General features: G+C 39.0%; 1 protein-coding gene, 1 long non-coding RNA gene and 2 other non-coding genes across 4 annotated transcripts; 1 reads left to right on the top strand and 3 right to left on the bottom strand.

Moving 5' to 3' along the window:
* The first annotated feature begins 2,658 nt into the window (after positions 1–2,658).
* LOC128467955 (uncharacterized) lies at positions 2,659–6,279 on the top strand. Its single transcript, XR_008345773.1, has 2 exons — positions 2,659–2,715; positions 6,081–6,279. It is a non-coding gene; the product is annotated as an uncharacterized LOC128467955 (long non-coding RNA).
* A 2,870-nt stretch (positions 6,280–9,149) lies between these two features.
* C10H11orf24 (chromosome 10 C11orf24 homolog) lies at positions 9,150–16,854 on the bottom strand. Its single transcript, XM_053449781.1, has 4 exons — positions 16,702–16,854; positions 11,645–11,865; positions 11,058–11,174; positions 9,150–10,706 (listed from the first exon to the last, which is right to left on the bottom strand). Exons 2-4 carry the CDS (start codon positions 11,799–11,801, stop codon positions 9,394–9,396), a joined length of 1,587 nt encoding a protein of 528 aa, XP_053305756.1. The 5' UTR covers positions 11,802–11,865; positions 16,702–16,854; the 3' UTR covers positions 9,150–9,393.
* A 3,144-nt stretch (positions 16,855–19,998) lies between these two features.
* TRNAA-CGC (transfer RNA alanine (anticodon CGC)) lies at positions 19,999–20,070 on the bottom strand. Its single transcript has one exon. It is a non-coding gene; the product is annotated as a tRNA-Ala (tRNA).
* A 1,173-nt stretch (positions 20,071–21,243) lies between these two features.
* Positions 21,244–21,315, bottom strand: TRNAA-UGC (transfer RNA alanine (anticodon UGC)). Its single transcript has one exon. It is a non-coding gene; the product is annotated as a tRNA-Ala (tRNA).
* Between the last annotated feature and the right edge of the window lie 649 nt (positions 21,316–21,964).

The raw sequence follows: 21,964 nt of genomic DNA, 5'->3' as shown, positions 1-21,964 counted from the left end.
TCCTGCGGGGAACACAGACAAGTGCCAGTCTTTTGATATTTTCCTTAATGGCACGTGGCCACCTTGTTTGTGAACAATTATAGGATATTCAGACAAATCTCCCCCATAATGAAACATTGTGGAATCAGAGTAAGGCTGTACCTAAATCACTGGGCAGAGTTCATCTTTCCAAAATTATTAATACATTGTGAGTATGCATCACTAATTAGAAGCTTTACTTATTATTAAATGATAAGTACACTGGTTTTGTTGCCCAATGTGAAAACGAGGATTAAGGAAAGGGTATGATTAAGAGGAGACATGGCCACAGGGCACCAGTCCGGAACTATAAAATGGATATGTATACAATAAAACTCTATGGCGACGTGATTAGTAACTTTTTAATTCATATTTACGTCTATCCTTCTCTCGATTTCCTAGCCTAGCACCATACGAGACATGCTGCCATGTTTCAGTTTGCCAGCTCTATTGACTCTGTTGCCCCTAGGGTGTCCACATCATCCATTTATCACACTTTAGGACACAAATTTGCTTCACAAGCTGCTGACCAGCACAAGTAAAGTGCTGTCCTGCCATATAGTTTACCATCAACTGCCCCAAGCCCTGACTCTACCGGCTAGACAATTAGGTGGCAAACAGACTATAAGTAACAGAGGGACAGTTTACCCACTCACCTTCAGAAATTTATACTTTGAAGTTTTTCCTGATCTTGGCTCTTAAGCAAAAGCATCGTAATCTTATGGTTGTCAAAGGGGTTAACTCCAAACCTTAACCCTGTGCAGATGAATTACTTCAAAATTAGTTTACATTAAATTGAAGGCGGCTCATCATTGTCAATTCCATTAAGGTCTATTCAATTCAGCTTCCCTTCATTCGATATGCCAGACTAAATATTTCCATTTAGAGTCCCAGAAATCCAATTATAATTTGAGAACAGTCATCGAAACATAAAGCAGATGATTAACTCTGATACAATCAGTACGCAGGTCATTTTAATACCGAAACGTTTTGTTTAACCCTTAAAATGGATCAGAAATGTTACATTTTACACTTTTAAACGCCAAATAAGCCTATGTGATTATTTTGACAGACGCATTAACGTGTAAACGATGTGAGCAGCCATCTTTATTTTGTTCCATTAAACTTACTTTGTCTGTAGAACTGGAGGCTGCCATTGGTAGCGTGACTTTCCCTGCCCCAACGCCACACAACTGATACTTTATGGCAATGCTAATGAAGTTTGTTTCTCCACAGGCATTTGGGCATTTTTTTTTTCGTACAAACTTTATTTTTTAAAGCAAATTGCCTGTTTCCTGCGTTCCTTCCCCTGTATCAACGAAAACAAGTGCAAAAGTACATGTCATTCGTCATGATTCGTAGCCACGTGTAGCCGCCGATATTACAAGCTGTTTCGGCACTCATTGATGAGGTAAAGTTGGAGGGACTGTGTATACGAGGGGGCATATCAATAACTGATAAGTAGAAGTAGCCACAAAAACGAGGGTGGTCTCATTGGTGGCAACGGCTGCGATTGATGGGTCCAACAGCCAGTGGGAGTTTTTCCTGTTTTCACTCTGGCCAATCAGCATTTAATCAATCAGCAGAGGCTGAGATTGATGCTCTTTCCTCATATACAATACTGCAAGTTAATTAATAAAGTAATAATAATTTTAGCGCCCAAAAAAAAAAAATTACTGGTGCGGGGTGGATTGGAGAAGCTGTAGTGTATGCATATAATAAATATATACCACTTTCCCCATTTAATGAAAGCCGACTGCTCCTCATCTGATGGGCATAAGAAAGTAACTTGTTTCATTAAAGCCAACATTGTTTTGCAGCTGAAAATATGGCTTATGAAAAAAAATTGTGTTAGTAGCTCTTGGAATTTTTCGTTGTTGTAGCAACGGTTAAAGAATTAAGTAGCCAGAGATTTAGTGGTTGATTTACAGTTATAACTAACACCGTCTTAATGATAGATCCATGCTTTATAATGGGAGGCACACCCTGCCGGTCTATGTCAGGCAAGCAAAAACTCATTTTTCCCATAGAGATGCACCACAGCTGGAGAGGCCCGACCAGTTTTTAAGGTCTGAGAACAATGTAATGATTTTATTTACCATGTATACGTCAAAATCTAAAGTGACTTGTGTTTACTTATAATCCAAGATAATCCAACAACATCTTGCTTGCCAAAATATCAAGAACATTGTTCGACAATTTATAAATCTGACAAAATCTAGAACATTAGCCTCACATTCTAGCCGCGGCAGCCATGTTGCAGACTACTAAAAACAGTTTAACTGTTTAATGAACAAAAACAATTTCCAATTGATCATTTTATTATAACAACGTTTCATTATTAGAGGGTTTTTTTTTTTTTTACCTTCATTTGTTCTTTTGTGGAATTTTGACCGGAAGAGTTAAAATTAATTATACAGAAATAATAAAAATTGATTTGTTAGACAACATACACAAGATGCCAAAAATACAGACCCACCTGGAGGAAAGTTGAAGGGCACCTATATTTTTATATAACAATTATTTTGTGGTTTTCAGTAACTAATAGATGTCAACAGTGTGCTAATTTCACTTTTTTTTTTTTTTTATTAACGTTAATATTTTTTTTTTAAAAAATAAACATTTGGAGCATATAAAAATGACAAATTTAATAATACATTCAATAATCAATCATTGGAGATTCATACACTGAGATGAGTTCTTAAAGAAATTGGACCCAAAGTGGAACTTGAGTGAACTCACAATGTTTTTTTATTTGGAGTATATAAAAATAACTTGTATGAAATAAATTGTATGAAATTAACAGAAGGATGAGCTGACCAACAAATTTAATAATACATGCAAATAATTAATAATTTGAGATACACTGTTCTTAAATATTTAATTGGACCAGAAAGCGGACCAGAAGTGGAACTTGAGTGAACTCACAATGTCTAAGAGATTTGTGAGGGTTTTGTAACTTGTGGAAACTCATCTTTTCTCCATGGGCTAGTGAAGGACCCAGGCAATGTTCCCCTGCTAGACCTCAGCACAGGGCTATTTACTTCAAAATAACATAATTTGATACAACTCCTAGTTGCCAATTAATGATGCTAATCCTACATTATAGAACAGACTACAGCCTGATTATAATGCCTCTTCTTATAGCTCTCCACAGCTTGAACAGCGAATACCACCAAAACAGCGAAGAGGAGGAGGATTCCCAGTAACAGTTTAGCCAACAAGAAACTGGTGTTCTGCTAAATCCTTTGTGACGTTTGGCATTTATAATTATTTTGATCTGCAGGTTGGTCTGAAGATTTTGAATCTACATTAGTGGAATCTGGTTTGACAGCTTCATTTACAGATGATGTACTAGGGAAGGCATTAATAGTGTTTGCAAAACTAGGCTCTTTGGTAGTAGTCATTGGGATTGAAGCTGGCAACAAGGTGGTGGTCATCACAGAGGTGTTTGGCTGGCAAAGGTGTTGTCTTTGTGGTGAACTGTGACTTTTTTGTACAACAAAGAATGAATATTAAAACAACTTTGTAAATATCATGCATTCTATATTATGCAAATAAAACAAAAATAAAAAAACATTTTTATAAACATATATTTTGTGGATTTGAACTAAGGAAATAATTTAAAAGTGACATTAAAAACATACTTTTGGGATTGGACCATTTTACATTAATCAACTGGGTATTAACATACTTTATGGAAAGTTTCCCAGTAGCTCCTAATTAATATATTTCTACTTAACTCCTAGAATGCCCGGCAACCACCCAATACCCTAATTCTAGCTAGCTAATCTTCTTTTCCTGATTGTGTATTTATTTATTGTAATTTTTTCCTTCTACATTCCTAGCATCATGGCTTTCAGGTAGGAACATTAAAACGTATATCTTGCTGCTACTGTTCCTTGGTAGGGATAGTCGAAAAACAAAGCCACGTAGCCATAGCACCTATATTTGTACTGCTGTAGACACTGCCGATCCTGACCTCAGGGGCACGTTTCTCCCTGGCTCCTAAATGTACTATTTGTCTGGTTCTCAAACGGTTAAGAAACCTGAGAATATGACATGGGTTAAAAATAGATAAAGCTGTCAAAAATGATTTAAAAATACCTAAACACAGTGTATAAGAGAAGATGGACGTTGTTCGCTGCCTAGTTGATATAAAGATTTTTGGAGCTCACAAAGTTCATTTTCACAAATATTGCCCAAGCAATGTCACATAGGACTAAAGGGACACGTTTAAAGAGGTAATGTGTCATAAAGTTCCTCTAAATCTCCATAAAAGTAAGAAAACGTACAGCTTCTAGGGCTGTAGCCAGAGGGCTTCACCTTACTATATTCTATGTGACTTTGTAACCTATTGATAGCTGTTTATACAACTACGCAAGATGTTTGTATAAATAAAAATGTTCTTTTATATCATTTTCATTTATAAACCACAATTACGCCATCTTTTACAAATTACTGTAAGTTTTCTACTCCAGCTCTCTTCTACTTTTTCCCATCTCCTTTCTTGCTAACGCCAGATGGGGGATATCCTGTATCAGTTACTCTTGCTACTTCCACATTTTGAAACATATGTTACTGTAAAATGTGTATGTGTATGGTAAAAGGGCCCTGTGGCTACATTATTCATGGGACAATAACCATAACACTTACAAACCAGCGGGACTTTGCTGGGTTTATGGAGTTAGACTAAAGTTGTGTACAGATTAACACTGTTTAACAGATAAACCAACGTTATATCACCATAAAATCTGTCCAGGCAGTGAGTTATCCCTAACGTAATTTCTTCAGGAGGTGGATAACCTAACCCCTAACCTGGACATGGGCTCTTAGCACATTGTACAACACTCCAGAATGTGCTGGCACCATATAGAGCGATAAATAATAAACACACATATCCCTGAAGTCCTGAAAAGCCAGCATCTGCATTTATTACAGACGTGAAATAACGCATTTATCTTAGAGCGCCATCTATCGATCTCCACAATACCTGAACGCACCAATTTCTCCCATCTTTATACACCATTACTAACCACAATCGATAACCACAAGGAATAAGCATCCTTGCCACATGGGATAGCTGCATTACCCAAATATAAGACAAATCAGGCATATAAAAAAACATTAAACCTAAAGACTATCCTGATGCACTAGGAAAAAAGGGGGAAACAAGAGTTGAGGATCTTAGCCCACCATTCTGGATGATATCACAATCAAGGGCAGCCAATAAACCAAGGCATAAGAAAAACCACAGGTCCTGCACATTAAATCCTTAATTTAGCAGACATTTCTTTATAATTCCTTCAAGTTTTTTCATTTTTCCATGTCCTTTGGAATAAGGGATGTTGGGGTCAATTGTGCTTAAATTCTTACATTATTAATCTATATATATAACATATATGAAATTGGTACTGTATATTATTATTTAGTTATATAAAACCAACAATTTACACAGCACTTCTTACAACACACATATTCAACATACATTCGAGGGGTATGACAAGACCAGCATTGACAGACTAAGACAAACCGATACATAAGGTGGAGAGAGTCCTGCATGCAGAACACATTACACACATTAAAACTCTTTTCACTGCAATATTGGGACTTCCATATTCATGATTTAATTTAACCTGCAGAACCCAATGCATAAATTATATATATATATATATATATATATATATATATATATATATATATATATATATATATATACACACACATACATACATACATACACAACCTATACAAGATGCCAAAAATACAGACCCACCTGGAGGAAAGTTAAAGGGCACCTACATTTTTATTTTTGTTTAGTTTTAAATGATTATTTTGTGGTTATCAGTAACTGATAGATGTCAACAAAAGCAGATTCTTTAAGTTGATAATTTAAGACAAAAACATAACTCCAATGAATAAAATGTTTCTATTCTTTTATTTGGAGCATATAAAAATACCTTGTATGACATTAACAGAAATATGAGCTGACCAACAAATTTAATGATATTTTCAATAATCAATCATTGGAGATCCATACACTGAGATTTAATTGGGGCCAGAAAGTGGACCAGAAGTGGAACTTGAGTGAACTCACAATGTCTAAGAGACATTGTAACTTGTGGAAACTCATCTTTTCTCCATGGGAAAGTGAAGGACCCAGGCAATGTTCCCCTGCTAGAACTTTAGAGTTGGCCCTTCAAATATTTCAATGAATCCTCCAATGTCATCATGACCCAAATAAACATTTAATGAAAACCCTATTAAAACCCGTAAAGATTAAAACATTTGTTCATTGCACTGGTAATGCAACTGATAAGCACTGGTTACAAACTTGGAAACATAATGTTCATTGCGATCGTATTTCGGAGTGCTGCTTATATGAAAATATTCTGCCCTACATGGACATCTTTTATACTGTTAAAGAGACTTTGACCACCAGGATGCTATTTAATAAGCATATTTAAGAGAAATATAAACCAGGAGTTAGAGAGGCTTCCTTCCCTGGAATAAAAAAAATATGCATTTTGAAGGTAGCCGTGTACTAGGCAGGGTTATCTCTGCTACTTGTTAAAGAATTATAACTCCCATTAGCCTCAGCACAGGGCACATTTACTTCAATAACACCCGATTCAGAATAGAGTGAAAAACAAAAGTACATTTTGTGTTTAAAAGCATTTTTCAGTCTACCCCAAACAAGGTTGCACTGAGGATATCTTACAGTTAGGCCTGATTTATTATAGTTCTGTTTCATCCAAAACATTCATTCATCACAACTTCTTAGCTTTAATTTGTACTGCACTCCACCAGATTTGTTACAAAAATTGTGACACCTCACATTTTGCTCTTTATCTTTCCATCTCCAACTAAATCAGAAAGAGGGAAAGGCTGAGGATAATTACAATAACACGAATTTTCAAATAAAATAAACATATACAAATTTAATACAGCTGTTGTCTAATCACATATTCCAGAACAGCATCATTAATTAGCAACCAGGAGTAACAGTACTGAAATATGCTTCTAGAATTCTATGAAGCGTTTTTCATTACTGTTGCACCAAAAACAGCCAATCATACCAATAATGGTCCAAAAATGTCCACTGATTAGGTGGCCATTGTAAAAGTCTAATCTGGGATTTACAGCTCCTCAGGTCTGGGGGGGGGTTTTGGGGGGAGGCATCTGTAAAACATTTCTAGACTGGAATGAGTCATGGCTAAATTACCTTAATGCACTTTAAATCACACAATCTTTGTTCTGTTTAAAAAAAACGAAAATGTACATTCACCAAAATGATAGACTTTATGCATAAGACAAATAGATCATGAAAGAAAAGTCACTCTCAACAAAGACTTTCTTTCCATGTTGTGCACCATGGTATGGAAGCTCTTGGTAAATATAAAGTCAGTTAAATTCTGCAAATTAGATGTCTTTCTTCTTGCAGTGTACTTATCATAAATTAACAAAATTGCACTGGGGGGAAGAAAACATGTAATTATTGGGAGTTTGCATGAAAACTGAACATTTCAATTCACTGATGGCACGACGCATTGTGAAGGTCCAATCTTAGCGAGCTTCACCTGCAGAGATCTCATGGCTAGATCTTGAAAACCATTTTTGGAAACACAAAAATTTGCACAGGCAGTGCACCTCGGTCACCGTATCTGAAAACTTCCCTGAAACATCATGAAAATAAAAGCACGGTTTATAACATAGAGTAATGTTTATTAAAGAATTATCTGTTAAGGTTGCTTACACAGTCTTTTAAATGTTATGTTGCAGTCATATTCATTTAGACGTGCAAATCGGTGCAAAGTTTACGGTGGAACGAATCAATGACAATTAAGGTAAATATTGCACTGTAGACATGTAAGTCCATATTGCCTCCCTGTGCGGCCAGCAATAACAAATTGTCACTCAACAGGAGTGTGTTGATGACTGTCCTTATTTCAGGAAATGTTATAGGCGACGTTCTAGTTGCCTAAAATGCACTGGAGGTGTTTAGAATTTTCGAAAAATTTAAAAGTAATTGTTCACTCAGAACAATATAAAAATTGCTAAAATCGTATCCCTTGATAATCCAGAGGGATTAGGTGGTAGGTTCCTGGGTTGTTGTCCCCAGTGTTGTGGCAGGTTCCTGGGTTGTGGTCCCCAGTGTTGTGGCAGGTCCCTGGGTTGTGGTCCCCAGTGTTGTGGCAGGTCTCTGGGTTGTGGTCCCCAGTGTTGTGGCAGGTTCCTGGGTTGTGGTCCCCAGTGTTGTGGCAGGTCTCTGGGTTGTGGTCCCCAGTGTTGTGGCAGGTTCCTGGGTTGTGGTCCCCAGTGTTGTGGCAGGTTCCTGGGTTGTGGTCCCCAGTGTCGTGGTAGTTTCTTATACAGTGGTAAATTGTATGGTTGTTGTTGGGATTGAAGCTGGCAACAAGGTGGTGATCATCACAGCGGTTTTTGGCTGCAAGGTCTTGGTTGGCAAAGTTGTTATCTTTGTGGTAGTAATCGGCGCGGTTGTTGGTTCCTGATTGGTCGTCCGTGGGGTTGTGGCAGGTTCCTGGGTTGTGGTCCCCAGTGTTGTGGCAAGTTCCTGGGTTGTGGTAGTTTCTTATACAGTTGTAAATTGTATGGTTGTTGTTGGCTCTAGTGGTAACCAGCATGAATTGTATTATTGGCTCTCTTGTAGTGGCCACCATGGTTATTGTTTTCTATGTGGTGGTCACCTGCATTGTCGTAGTCTCCGAAAGGGTGGTTGCCACTATAATTGTTGACTCTGAGGTGGCGGTTATTGTTGGTACCAAGGGGATGAAGAGTTTTTTTGGCAACTCTGAGGTGGTGGTAAGAAGGTTTTTGCTGTAGTCGCTGATGTTGTTTTTGGCTCTGTGGTGGTGTTGTGGTAGTAGTATTTAGCATGGTAACAGTTGTGGTCAGGGTCATTGTAATCTCAGTAGATGTTACAGCTGAGCATTCTGTGGGGAGCTGTGCTGCTTTATTAGCCGCTTTAGCTTGTGTCCACCTCAAATTATGAGGTCTGAGAAAGTAAGTCCTTTAAATGTTGAAGTCATATTCATTTTGAGATCATATCTTCTCTGCATATTGGTAAAAAAGTTTACGGTGAAACGCGTGAAATATGCAGAAGAACTTTGTTCAATTTAAATAGCAATTAAGGTAATAGACACGTACGTCCATATTGCTTTCCTTTGCGGTCAGCAATGAAAAAAGTCACTTAACAGAGTTGGTTGATTACTGTTAAAATTTCAAGAAGGTTGAAATACAATAGGTGTCTTTCAAGTCACCTACAAATGCACTGGAGGTGTTTAGAATCAATCATCAAAAAAAAGAAAAGTAATTGTTCACTGAGAACAATATAATACAACAACTCCTACCCCTTCAAAATCCAGAATCGGTGTACATGCCATTTATTAAATAATCAACCTGGTTATAATGCCTCTTCTTATAGCCCTCCACAGCTCGGACAGCAAGTACCACCAAAACCGCAAGGAAGAGGAGGCTTCCCAGTATCAGCATAGCCAACAAAAAACTAGTGTTCTGTATGCGTTTTCTTAAATCCTTTGTGACATCTGGTATTTCCAAGTTATTATTTTGATCTTTAGCTTGGTCTACATTAGTGGAATTTGGTTTGACAGCTTCATTTACAGTTGATGTACTAGGGAAGGCATTAATAGTGTTCACAAAACTAGGCTCTTTGGTAGAAGCCATTGGGATTGAAGCTGGCAACAAGGTGGTTGCCATCACAGCGGTTTTTGGCTGCAAGGTCTTGGTTGGCAAAGTTGTTATCTTTGTGGTAGTAATCGGCACGGTTGTTGGTTCCTGAGTGGTCGTCCGCAGGGTTGTGGTAGGTTCCTGGGTTGTGGTAGGTTCCTGGGTTGTGGTCCGCAGGGTTGTGGTAGGTTCCTGGGTTGTGGTCCCCAGTGTTGTGGTAGGTTCCTGGGTTGTGGTCCCCAGTGTTGTGGTAGGTTCCTGGGTTGTGGTAGGTTCCTGGGTTGTGGTCCCCTGGGTTGTGGTCCCCAGTGTTGTGGTAGGTTCCTGGGTTGTGGTAGGTTCCTGGGTTGTGGTCCCCAGTGTTGTGGTAGGTTCCTGGGTTGTGGTAGGTTCCTGGGTTGTGGTAGGTTCCTGGGTTGTGGTCCCCAGTGTTGTGGTCTGCAATGTAGTAGTTTCATGAACAGTAGTAACTGGTATGGATGTTGTTGGCTCTGTAGTGGTAACTGCCATGTATTTTGTTGTTGGCTCTGAAGCGGTGGTCACCATAGTCGTTGGCTTGGTCGTAGTGGCCACCGTGGTTGTTGTTTTCTCTGGAGTGGTCACCTGCATTGTTGTAGTTTCTGGAGGGGTGGTCGCCACTATGGTTATTGGCTCTGAGGTGGTTACCATTGTTGTTGTTCGTACCAAGGTGGTGCTGGTCATTAAGGTTGTTGAGGTGGTGAAGAGTTTTTTTCCGGTAGTCGATGCCATTGTTGTTTTTGGCTCTGTGGTGGGTGTCGTGGTAGTAGTTTTAAGCATAGTACTGGCTGCGGTCGGTGTCATTGTAATCTTCGTAGATATCATAGCTGAGGGTTCTGTTGGGATCTGTGCTGATTTTTTAGCTACTTTAGCGCCCAACGACCTCAAATTACGAGAAGGACTTTTGGTTTCCAAGAGTCCTGATTTCTGAGCAGCTCTTTTTCTTCTTTTCTGACTGATAGCTGTCAGGGAAAAAAAACAAAGTAAGAAGGATTCATGAGCAGGTGCACATCACATTTTTAACATGTTAAAATACTAAAAACATACACATGGTAGATAACATTTTATTGCACCATTATGCCTAATCCAGCAAAAGTAATGATTGTGGCAGTAGGAAGCGAGTAAAAACTATCTAAAACTTCACATTCCATTGTTTTTTGGGTCACTTAAAGGAATTTTGACAATGCAGTAAATTCCTTCTGTAACTGTCATTTTTCACTCTTGCTTTTCACCTTTTTATTTATGAATCAGTTATTAAACCACGCAGGAATCAAACATGTTTTTGCTTTCTCTCTAGGGGTCACGGTTCTTACCAATCATTCTGCTAATCATCTGAAGGTCAACGCCGTTTCGGCACAATCTCGGTTTGTGGCAATGAAGTAAGACACATCGGTTTTCAAATAATATGAACCAATTGCAGGCAAGATCTCCTAGAGTTAGTAATACAAGACACATCTTAACATCAAACATGATACACTCCGCAAAACATTCTATGCTTCTAAAAAAGAGGGACAGTTGGGTTTAGGTTCCAATGAGGGACAGTCGTGAGGTATACTTTTATCGTACAGAACATTGGGGTTGAGCTTGAGGCAAATGTTAGGTCAAGTTTTCTCCGGTTGTAAAATGTCCCTATGATTAGTACTCAAGGCAGCACATCTGGATAATCACATATGACTTCAGGGAACCTTTTCACATGCTACAAAAAAAATGAAGAGGTCCACCCTCTTAACCAGGAAGCCGCCAGGTTCATGTTACACGTTTGTTTTGGGTGTTATATTTCCCTTTTCACTGTTAAAACATTAGTTTACAAAACATCTGAGAGAATTGTAATTGAATACGTTGATAAAATGTAAACAAGTTATAAACCGATACATATAAATTATAGGATTACACAACTCACCCAAGGGCACTTGAGACAGACACTCTTGTCTACATTGTGTCTTATTGCTTATTCCGCCAATCGTCAGGACGGTGAATGCACTCTCTGTTGAAGGTCCTATCTGGTTTTCAGACAGGCACAGGCTCACTAGCCAGAGTAATATAATACTCCTCCACATTGTGGTTGCTGTGAGCGTTGTCCACGTTAAGTGATCATTTAAGTTGAGGCCGCTCTGGCGGGATCTACAAATATACAATTAAACATGAAAGATTTAGAATGCACATTTGTGAATAGAAAAAAAATCAAGAGGACACCTTGCAGTTCAAAATGTAATAATAATAATAATAAAAATAATAATAATAATAATAATATAAAACCACAGCAAAAGTTCTCCAGACTGGGACCACAAATTCAGAATCAAAATTGTCAAATTACGGACAATATACCTCAGTTCTCCGGAGAAGAGAACTCCATGATTAACAAAGAAAGAACCTGTTAATTCTCAATAAGATCTTACATCACTTCTAAAACTAATCTATAAGGTTTCACCCTTCAACATTTATTATTCAGTACCAAGTGCGGGCAATTGCTTTGTCTAAATGGAACATCATCTTTAATAACATATTGGAATCTGACAAATTGAACGTGTGGTCTCCTCATCGGCAGACAAGCTGCACCTCGGTAAAGGGTCTACATTATTCATGGGGCAATAACCGTAACACCGTTGGCTTAGCAAACCAGCGGGACTTTGCTGGGTTGATGGAGTTAGACTAAGGTTGTGCAACTATCTAGCTCAATATAGAATAACACTGTTTAACAGATAAACCTAAATTATATCACCATAAAATGTGTCCAGGCAGTGAGTTTGTCCCTTACTATTATCCCTAACGTAATTTCTTCAGGAGGTGGATAACCTAACCCCAAATATGTAAATACTGGACATGGGCTCTACCATGGGCTCTTAGCACATTGTACAATACTCCAGAATGTGCTGGCACCATATAGAGCGATAAATAATAAAACACATATATCCCTGAAGTCCTGAAAAGCCAGCATCTGCATTTATAACAGACATAAAATAACGGCATTTATCTTAGAGCGCCATCTATCGATCTCTCAGGAAAACGACCACAATTCCAATACAGGTTACTGCAGCCTACTGGCATAAGACTGCCGTCTTAATGAAGTCCTTGTCTGGCAGCCTCTGTTGGAACCAGAAATCATTAGAACCTGCAGTTCTGCTAAATGCGCAGATTTTTTTTTCTCATTACTTGGGAGATTATCTGAAACAATATAATGGACCCACAAGTCAGATAACTGCTTGAGCACAATGATTTTTTTTTTTTTTTTTTTTTTTGGATAGTTTCACCATAATTATATATGAAATCGGTATCATATACATCATATATATATATATATATATATATATATATATATATATTATATATATATATATTTTATTATTAATATATAAATTGGGGAAAACAGAAGCATGAGAAAGATTTTAGGGACTATGGAAGCCACAGGGTACCCCTGTTTTGCTGCTGTAGTTATTTTAATATAAATAGTCTATGTATGCGGGTAAAATGGATACATTTACATCCAGCAGACGCAAAGCACTGGAATTAAACTGAGCAAACATGGCTTGTCTCTGCTTGATGCACATATGCTGTGTTCTTCAGGCAAGGAATGAATATAAACCTATATTTACTCTAGCACTGATCACACCCATTACACGGACCCATTCCGCTACCTACAAGTCAAACAGAAAGATAATACCCACAGAAACATTTGGCAGTGTAATGGTTCTTGTTCTAAAACTTTTTTTTTTTTTTTCCAGTAAAATTCTCACACGGCTGTATTTGCTAAAGCAGGAGTATGCAGGGAAGAGATGGTTCTGTTTGTAGACAATATTTGGGGCATAAACTGTTTTACTAGAGGGTACAGAACGACCCTGCGTGAGAGAATGAAGAATTTTCTCCTCGACTGCCTACTTAGCCGTAGCTCTAGAAAAAGCGACAAACAATTGTCCCCGGACTAAATACGGGTCGGGACAAATATATTTCAACTTTATTTATAGCCTGACCCGGACGTTTGTTTCAGCTCATCGCAAAACATAAAAACGTACTGAGGGGCCAAACCTGTATCGCCGGCCGCTGGTTCTGCATCGTTTAGATTAAATGACCTTTGCACAGTATGTACCGACAACCAAAGTTTTTTTAGCCTAAAAGGCTAATCCCATATAATGCCAGAATAATTGGCTAAAACACTGATTACCAATTATAGTCATCGTGGGGTTTTTTTTATTTTTATTTATTTATTTATTTATTTTAAGGTAAGCAGGCGATTTGCCATTCATTTAGCGTTAAAAAGCAGGTAAACGTATTTTTATTTTGATACTAGTAATAAAAAAAGTGTTGCATAATCTAAAACGACAGTTAAGCAGCACATTCACAAGTACATCAGGTGATAAGCAGACTTTGGCTCTCTAATCTTATTAGTTAAAATACCTTTGGCCTGCGAAACAGAGTGTTACTCTAGAACCTTTAGTAGTTTGTGCCTTTGATATAACTACCCAAGGGAGCTACGAAAAAGGGGAGCTACCCCTAAAACATCTCCACCAGGCCACCGTCTTTGAGCTACTGTAGTTTGTCTGATGGATTTGACCACATGGGCCAGCCTTCGCCCCCCCCCCACACGCCTTGGCCGCCCATGACCCTGTCCCTGGTTCACCGCTTTTCCTTCCTTGGACCACTTGTGATACTGAGCACTTCAGACCAGGAACATCCCCACAAGAGCTGCAGTTTTGGAGATGCTCTGACCCAGTCGTCTCGTCAAAGTTGTGCAGATCCTTACTCTTGCCCATTTTTACTCCTGCTCCTAACACATCAACTTTGAGGAGGAAATGTTCACTTGGTGCTTAATATATCCAACCATCTGACAGGCACCATGATAACAAGACCATCAGTGTAATTCTACAGGATTTCTTGGCTCTTTGCTGTACGAAGCGTATCAGCCCAGCCCGAAATGAATCATAATTTATTAGCAAGAAGTAAAGTATGAATAATCCAGAGTCAGCGTAACTGCACCCGCTGGTCATGCTTTCTGTATCGTATTTTAAATAGCTATTTTAGGGGATAGTTAAGCCACTATAAAGTTTCCGAAGCCGGCTTCTATAAATTACAACACGCTGTGGACACAATCTCACCATTAGTTAGTCCATTTTGGAACATTTGGCTACAGAATTGGCCTACCATGCCACAGATGGGTCGGAGTAGTGTTCATTAAAAAATAAAATCAAATAACCAGATAAAGAGCTTCGGAAGTTGTGTCGACGGTATCAATCGGTCTAAGATCACCTTAAATGTATTTCTAATTCTCAGCCCACCAGAAACACCTCTTAAAATAAACATTTCTCCCCAACCTTTCCAAATGTTGGGAGCATCAATGTATGTACAGATGCTGTTTCTGGTGCAAATGCACGCTCCGGTAAGTGAGAACAAGCCTTCGGGGACACCTGAGAATGCAGGAGTGTCTTGTCAAAATATACGTGATAGTTCATCGCCAAACAGGCTTTCTTAGATTAGAACTAGAAGAACCGGGCAAGCAACTAAATATCCAGGAATTTAGTCTTTAAGATAAAAAAACCCAAAAAACGATGTAAAGCTACGTACATAGGCAACCTACAAGGCTTCACGACATACATGGCGTGACCATGGAGAGGTTAGAAAGTTAGTTTTACTAAATTTAGCAAATGTTTTTGCTGTCAATATCGAAAAGCCAAATGCATATTAATTGCCCCCAAAATATAGAGCCCGGGACAGAGCTCTTGATACGATGCTGAAAAACCAGACTGCACAGTAGACAAAGTAAACAATGTTAAGCTGTCTATATCTGGATTTCAATGTCCAGAACCACTCAGCCCATTGAATCTCTTAAAACGGCACATATCACGTTATTTTACTTATTATATAAATAAACCTGTGACACATCTTCACGCTATTATTATTATTTATAAAGTTTGCTATTTTATATAGCACCATCATATTCTGTAGTGCTGTATTAATTCTATATTATAAGCCTCATTGCTTTTAGTGATCACATGATTCAAGATACAGGGATTGGCAGTTGGCCCTGTTGCCAAGGCAACAACCAAAGCCAACTAAACATTTCAGTCAGCAAATGCACAGGATGTCGTCAATGGGGTACATGCGTGTACGCCAACATGCTAAGCAAGGTCATGCATGTAAAGTAGAGTCATACATAAACACTAAGTGTAGTATGCATAGATATATGTTATGTTGTTACATACAGCAAGTATTTGATAGAATAGAAGTGCAGCTTTACATTAAGTACAGCTTCACGTTAAGGTGATGCGATCCTTTATAGTGATCTTGTGCTTAAAATAACTATAGTCAAGATGACGATTCTCTGTCGCTTGTAACTTTTATTCCAATCATCTAAAAACACCCGGATCTGCGCGTACAATATAGGGAGATCGCAACCTGTAACCCTACACATCCACCGACACACCACTAGTGTCATTTCAATACAGCGATCTAGTGTGACGAAGCAAGGAAGGGCGAAACGCAAGTCGGGGGCTCGCTCGTATAAAAATGACAGAGAAAGAGCTTCCCCTACTTTATCGTTATCTGTTCTTTATATAGCGCCAACTACTTCAGTAGCGCTTCTTACAGTCCATTCATTGAAAGGGTCCGACAGAACTAGAAGTGACAGAATAAGACAAAGCGAGTGCCCGGCTCACAGAGCTTGCACTCTAGGGGATAAGATTGTATTGGATTAGTATATGACATTCATGCATAAGTGTTCAATCTCTACGGCACCCCTCATCAGCACATAGTTATACTGAATCGATTATAGCCAGTCAGCGGAGATCGCTCACAGCCCAGCTCCTGTGACTCGGAACTTGCACCACAACCATCTAATGGTGTTTAATATCTTAAGAAACAGGAGGGTCAAAGGTTGCCTGTGAGAAATATCCGTCCACGAGCTAAGTGGGCAGAAAGGAAGTTAACCTACGCCGTATAAAGTGACAGGAACAGAACCCTCGGACTCACCCTGCAGAGGTGTGATGTTGGAGACGTGAGAAAGCACACAAGGATCCAGCAAATCACGTATCAGGGGGCAAAACTGCACTGCGAAGAGATCAACGGGGCAGATTCACACTCAATGGCAAAAGTAAAAACCGCCGCGCAACGTCACCAAACGCCTGTGCGGTCAGAGAAGAGCGTGGCTTATAGCCACGCCCACTTCCCCATTCCTCCGCTCAATTGGGAAGGGGGAGGGGCAGCAGTGGCTACGTCACGTCAAGGGCTGGGTTGCTTTAGGGTGCGCTAAATTTAAACCCGCCTGCGACATGCTGGAGGCTGATTTATCTGTCTAAATAACACCTGGAATTCGCCACCAACACAGGAACATGTATGTAGATAGATACATATTCAATAAAATAGAGGAACACGTATGTACATACGGTATATATTCAATAAAAGGGAACATGTATGTAAATATATATTCAATGAAATAGGATCATATATGTGCATATATATATTCCATAAAAGAGGATATTTATGTAAATACCGTATATATTCATTGAAAATGGATCGTGTATGTACATATATATATATATTCAAGAAAAAAGGAACATGTAGATAGATATTCAATTTTAAAAAAACATGAACATGTATGTAGATATATATATTCAATAAAAGGGAACATGTATGTAAATATATATTCAATAAAAAAGGAACATGTACATATATATATATATATATATATATACCGTATATGCAATAAAAAAAACAGGAACATGTATGTAGATATATATTCAATAAAAAAGGGAAAATGTATGCAAATATATATTCAATAAAAAATGGAACATGTATGTAGATATATATTCAATAAAAAAAGGAACCTGTACATATATATATATATTCAATTAAAAAAAAACAGACATATTAATTTAGTTTGAACATTTAAGACTTTATGAGAACAGGTGTGTGTATTTCTTTATCTGAGCAAATGAATATCAATAACCGAATAACACTAAACGTGATAACAACTGATAGATCGATGAATTTGATGTCTAGATCTGGAAGATCTGTGACACCCACCCTTCTGTCTCTAGCCAAACACACGTCCACATCTTCTTTTCTTTTGTTCAACTTTCAAAATGTACTGTATATTAAAGTACTTTCATATGCATTAATTGTTTAGGGGGTTTCCTGGGACATTGCCTCTAATACAAACATTTTGAGTTGACTACCCCCCTGTTGATTTTATTAACAGCAACTTCCCAAAGTTTCCTCCTGCAAGGATTACATTTTTACTGTTGTCCTCTACAGGAAAGAATCTATCTACATTTCAGGTATATCATTCCCCCAATTTCCTTATCAACAATGTAGTTACATGCATATATTTCAGGTGTTTAATGTTTGGCACTTCACACAGCAGGAACTCCTGCAGATGGCTGGCATTTTATTCTGATGATTTATCAGCACCAACAATTTGTGACGTTACGCGGTATGACAAGCTCAAATTGACACTGATCAATCCATGAGATAAAATAGGACATGCTTTCTTTGATACCTAGCAATATTTGTCTCACACTATCACAAAAAGATGTAAAGTACACATAGTTGCAGGAAAAAGTATGCAAACCTTTTGGTCAAGTCTGGAGTTAAGTCAAATAGATGGAGGTGTTGGTCTGAGCTGCCATGCCCTACTAAAAACACTTACACAGTTTGGATTAGCCATTCGCAAGAGGCATTGCATGATGTAAACCATGACTTGAACAAAAGAGATCTCTGAAGACCAAACATTAACAATTGTTGTCTTGGATAAAGCTGGAAAAGTTTAAAACATATCTCTAAAAGACTTGATGATCACCAGACCATGGTAAGATAAATTGTCTATCGATGGAGAAAGTTTGGCACTGTTGCTACCCTCTTTAGGACTGTGCATCTTGCAAAGATAACTGCAAGAGTGCAGTGCAGAATGCTCAATGAAGTCCTAAAATGCTAAAATCTCAGTTGAGGAGTTTAGCATGCGTAAGACAATGAACAACAATGGTGTTTAACTGTAAAGTATGGTGGAGGGGCATCGTGGTTTGGGTCTGCTTTGCTGCCTCAGGGCCTGGACAGCTTACTATCATCGACAGAATAATGAATCTCCAAGTTTATAAAAACATTTTGGTGAAGAATGTAAGGCTATACTTCTGCAAATTGTTTAGGGGGTTTCCTGGGACACTGGAGACCCATCAGAAGTTGGGTGATGGCATCGACCCAAAGCACAAGAGCACATCAACAACAGAATGGTTTCAACAGAAGGAGACTTCTCAATTGGTCTAGTTCTGACCTCAATTGAGATGCTCTGGCATGACCTCAAGAGAGCGATTCACATCAAACATCCCAAGAATGCTGAAATGAAACAGTTTAAAAAAGAAATGGTCAAAAATTCTGCAGGTCTGATCCACAACTACTGAAAATATTTGGTTAAATGAATTGCTGCCAAAGGAGGGCAAACCAGCAATCAAATCTAAGGGTTCACATACATTTACACCCTGCAGTGTGAGAATTTGATGAAAAATAAATGAGACTTAGAATTGTTATTAGTGGAAGCAGACTGTTTGTCTATTGTTGTAACTTAAGTGATCCTAATTAAATGACCGATAAGTCCAGGTTAATCTAAAGTTTTCAGACTTTTTACTGCAACTGTATATGGTATGTTATACAATACAATCAAAGTTTAGGAGACGTGTTCGGCAAAAAACGTACACGTTTTATACTTACCTCCAGAAATCTATGTTTATGGCACCCACCCATGAGCCTCAGGTGCTGCTGAAGCTTGTTCTCGCAACCTGGAAGCATCCAGAGAAACCAGAACAATACACCGATTACATCACACGCAATGTAACGTGCAACATGATTGTGTAAATATGGATACCACAAATGGTGTCTGACTTCCATATGCAAGTCATTTACAAAATAATTTGAAATAGCAACATAATTTGGCTTTATTTTCTAAATATGTGGTTTCAAGAAAGGTGAGTCTGATAGCAGCACTTCTACTTAATGTATTAAACAAGCCTGGAAAAATATCCTTAGACTTACTAGTCAGGGGGGAAACTCTGTTTTTTTATGTCTGGACCACACTATATCAAACTTTTACCCTAACTCTGTTACTCCCATGTGACATAATTACCATCACATACAATAAAAAACTTTTTACATTGAACCTTAAAAAACACTTCAACCATCATATGCACTTTAATGCATATGATAGCTGAGATGTGACTTTACATAACAACATTTACATTGTGGTAGAATTACAATTTAGATTGGGGTTACAAAAAGACGTGGAGATGCCGGGGATTGAACCCGGGGCCTCATACATGCGAAGCATGCGCTCTACCACTGAGCTACATCCCCAACTGGTGAGATGCATGAAGTGTCAAGTGTCACGGTGTTTCAATCCCTATGCTACACAACCAAAGGCAGAATACTGTGGCATGATCAGGTTCACCAGTATGTTGCTGCTCAGTGGGCCAGCCCAATGGAAGTATGTCAGCACAGCCTCGATATGCAATACCTGGAATCACGTGCCATTAAGTGACAGAGAGCCAGGGTGTCAAGGTTTTCTGGTGGGCCAGCCCAGCGGCACTTGGGAGGGGCTGATGTTTATGTGGCTCAACAGCTACCTAAAGAGGGACTGCAGTTTACTGCTGTGGCGCTCGCACACTGTCCGAGGAAATTCTTATTTCCTGCCCAGGGGATGCAGGGGCAAAGATGGCTAAGGCAGGCTGTTTAGGGGTAGAGGCAGCACAGGTAAGATGTTTAGGGGAAAGGGTTGACACAGTCAGGCTGTTTAGGGGTAGAGGTTGCACAGGCAGGCTGTTTGGGGTTACAAACAAGCTGTTTGGGGACAAAGGTGGCACAGACAAGCTATCTTGTGGCAAAGATGAAGTGTGGGAAAAGTTGCTTGTAAAGCTGGGGTGAAAATTACCCTGGGGCCCTGTGGTTTCTAGTTACGCCCCTTGCGTGACATGTAGGGTCATGAGCTTGACCACACAATAAAATATATGGGGCTGGCATCCAAATATTTCCAGAGATGCTTTTTATTCTCAGTCTGGCCCTGTAGGATATGACATCCTAGCTTAGCAGTGAGGATGGCAGTTGGGGAGGAGACAGTGCCCCACATTAAGTCTAGGGGAGCCCCTAAGGGAACTACCTCGCTGATTTTAGTACAGATTTCCTGTGACCTCCTGCATGTATATGGGTAGGAACAATGACTCCTCATATTAATCTTGATTTAAAATTATTATAGTGGATCTTTAACCTAATGTAGTTTTATAATCACTACATCTTAAAAGGAGAAGAAAGCTCTCAAGTCCCGAAATCTCTTTAAATCTTTCTTGATGTTGACCTGACAAATAGTATCAATTTTGACCAAAGAACAATTTTTATCATGGTGAATAGAGAATTTCAATATTGTGCCAAATTTACCTTTTGTATTCAAAAATGTTAGTATATTTTTGTGATCTCTAGCATTCAAATTTTTTGGCATGTTGGTGTATATTCTTCATTTGGGGAGGCAGAGAAAAGTGGAGATGCCGGGGATTGAACCCGGGGCCTCATACATGCAAAGCATGCGCTCTACCACTGAGCTACATCCCCTACATACAACCCCCCCTACTGGGTGATCCAATTGGGTGGCACACCCCTAACTGACTGCAAGTAGCCCAGTTAGGGAATCAAGCCTCCTGGTGTGTAGCTAGTTAAGAGGCTCATTACAAGGGACATTCCTGATCTCTCCAACTGGCCCATTTTAAGGATTGTTGCCAGTTATCATAGCAGTATGGACAGACATGCCTCTAGGGACCACTGGAATATGTTTTTATGCCAGTGATGTTTTTTTATTAAATAAAAAGAACCCCCCTCACTTCCTGTCTTCCCCCTGCACTCATCACGCTGTAATCACCAAGCAAGTCAATGCATGCGATCAGTCCGTAGACGGAGAGAGACCCTGCTGGAGATATACTGTCCTAAGCTGGCCTTCTGGTTGACATAAACAGTGACAACTCCCAGAAGGGAATGCCCAACTGCGGAATCATGTATTCCGTATGCAACAGCTTACCTGCGCTTGTGTCGGCAGCCATTACAAATAATTGGTCAGCAGGAAGACAGCGATGCTGACAGAGGGGAGTCCTGCCTGATCTCCCGTGCAGCGGCAGGGAGATGTCCTTGCTACTGCAAGACAGTCAGGACATACCCTACGTACTAAAATGCTTTATTGAATGCCTTTTAAGGACATACAGGTACGTCC

This window comes from Spea bombifrons, chromosome 10 (genome assembly GCF_027358695.1).
Source record: "Spea bombifrons isolate aSpeBom1 chromosome 10, aSpeBom1.2.pri, whole genome shotgun sequence".
NCBI lineage: Eukaryota > Metazoa > Chordata > Amphibia > Anura > Pelobatidae > Spea > Spea bombifrons.
Note: the sequence above shows the minus strand (reverse complement) of the source record. Positions and strands in the feature narration are given on the sequence as shown.

What these genes read in the sequence shown, in the direction of transcription:
- C10H11orf24 (XM_053449781.1), bottom strand. Translation starts at nt 11,801, where the DNA reads ATGTGGAGGAGTATTATATTACTCTGGCTAGTGAGCCTGTGCCTGTCT. An exon ending in TCTGTCTCAAGTGCCCTTGG is followed by an intron (nt 11,175 to 11,644) that starts GTGAGTTGTGTA and finishes TACTAACTCTAG; the next exon opens with GAGATCTTGCCTGCAATTGG. An exon ending in GATGATTAGCAGAATGATTG is followed by an intron (nt 10,707 to 11,057) that starts GTAAGAACCGTG and finishes TTTCCCTGACAG; the next exon opens with CTATCAGTCAGAAAAGAAGA.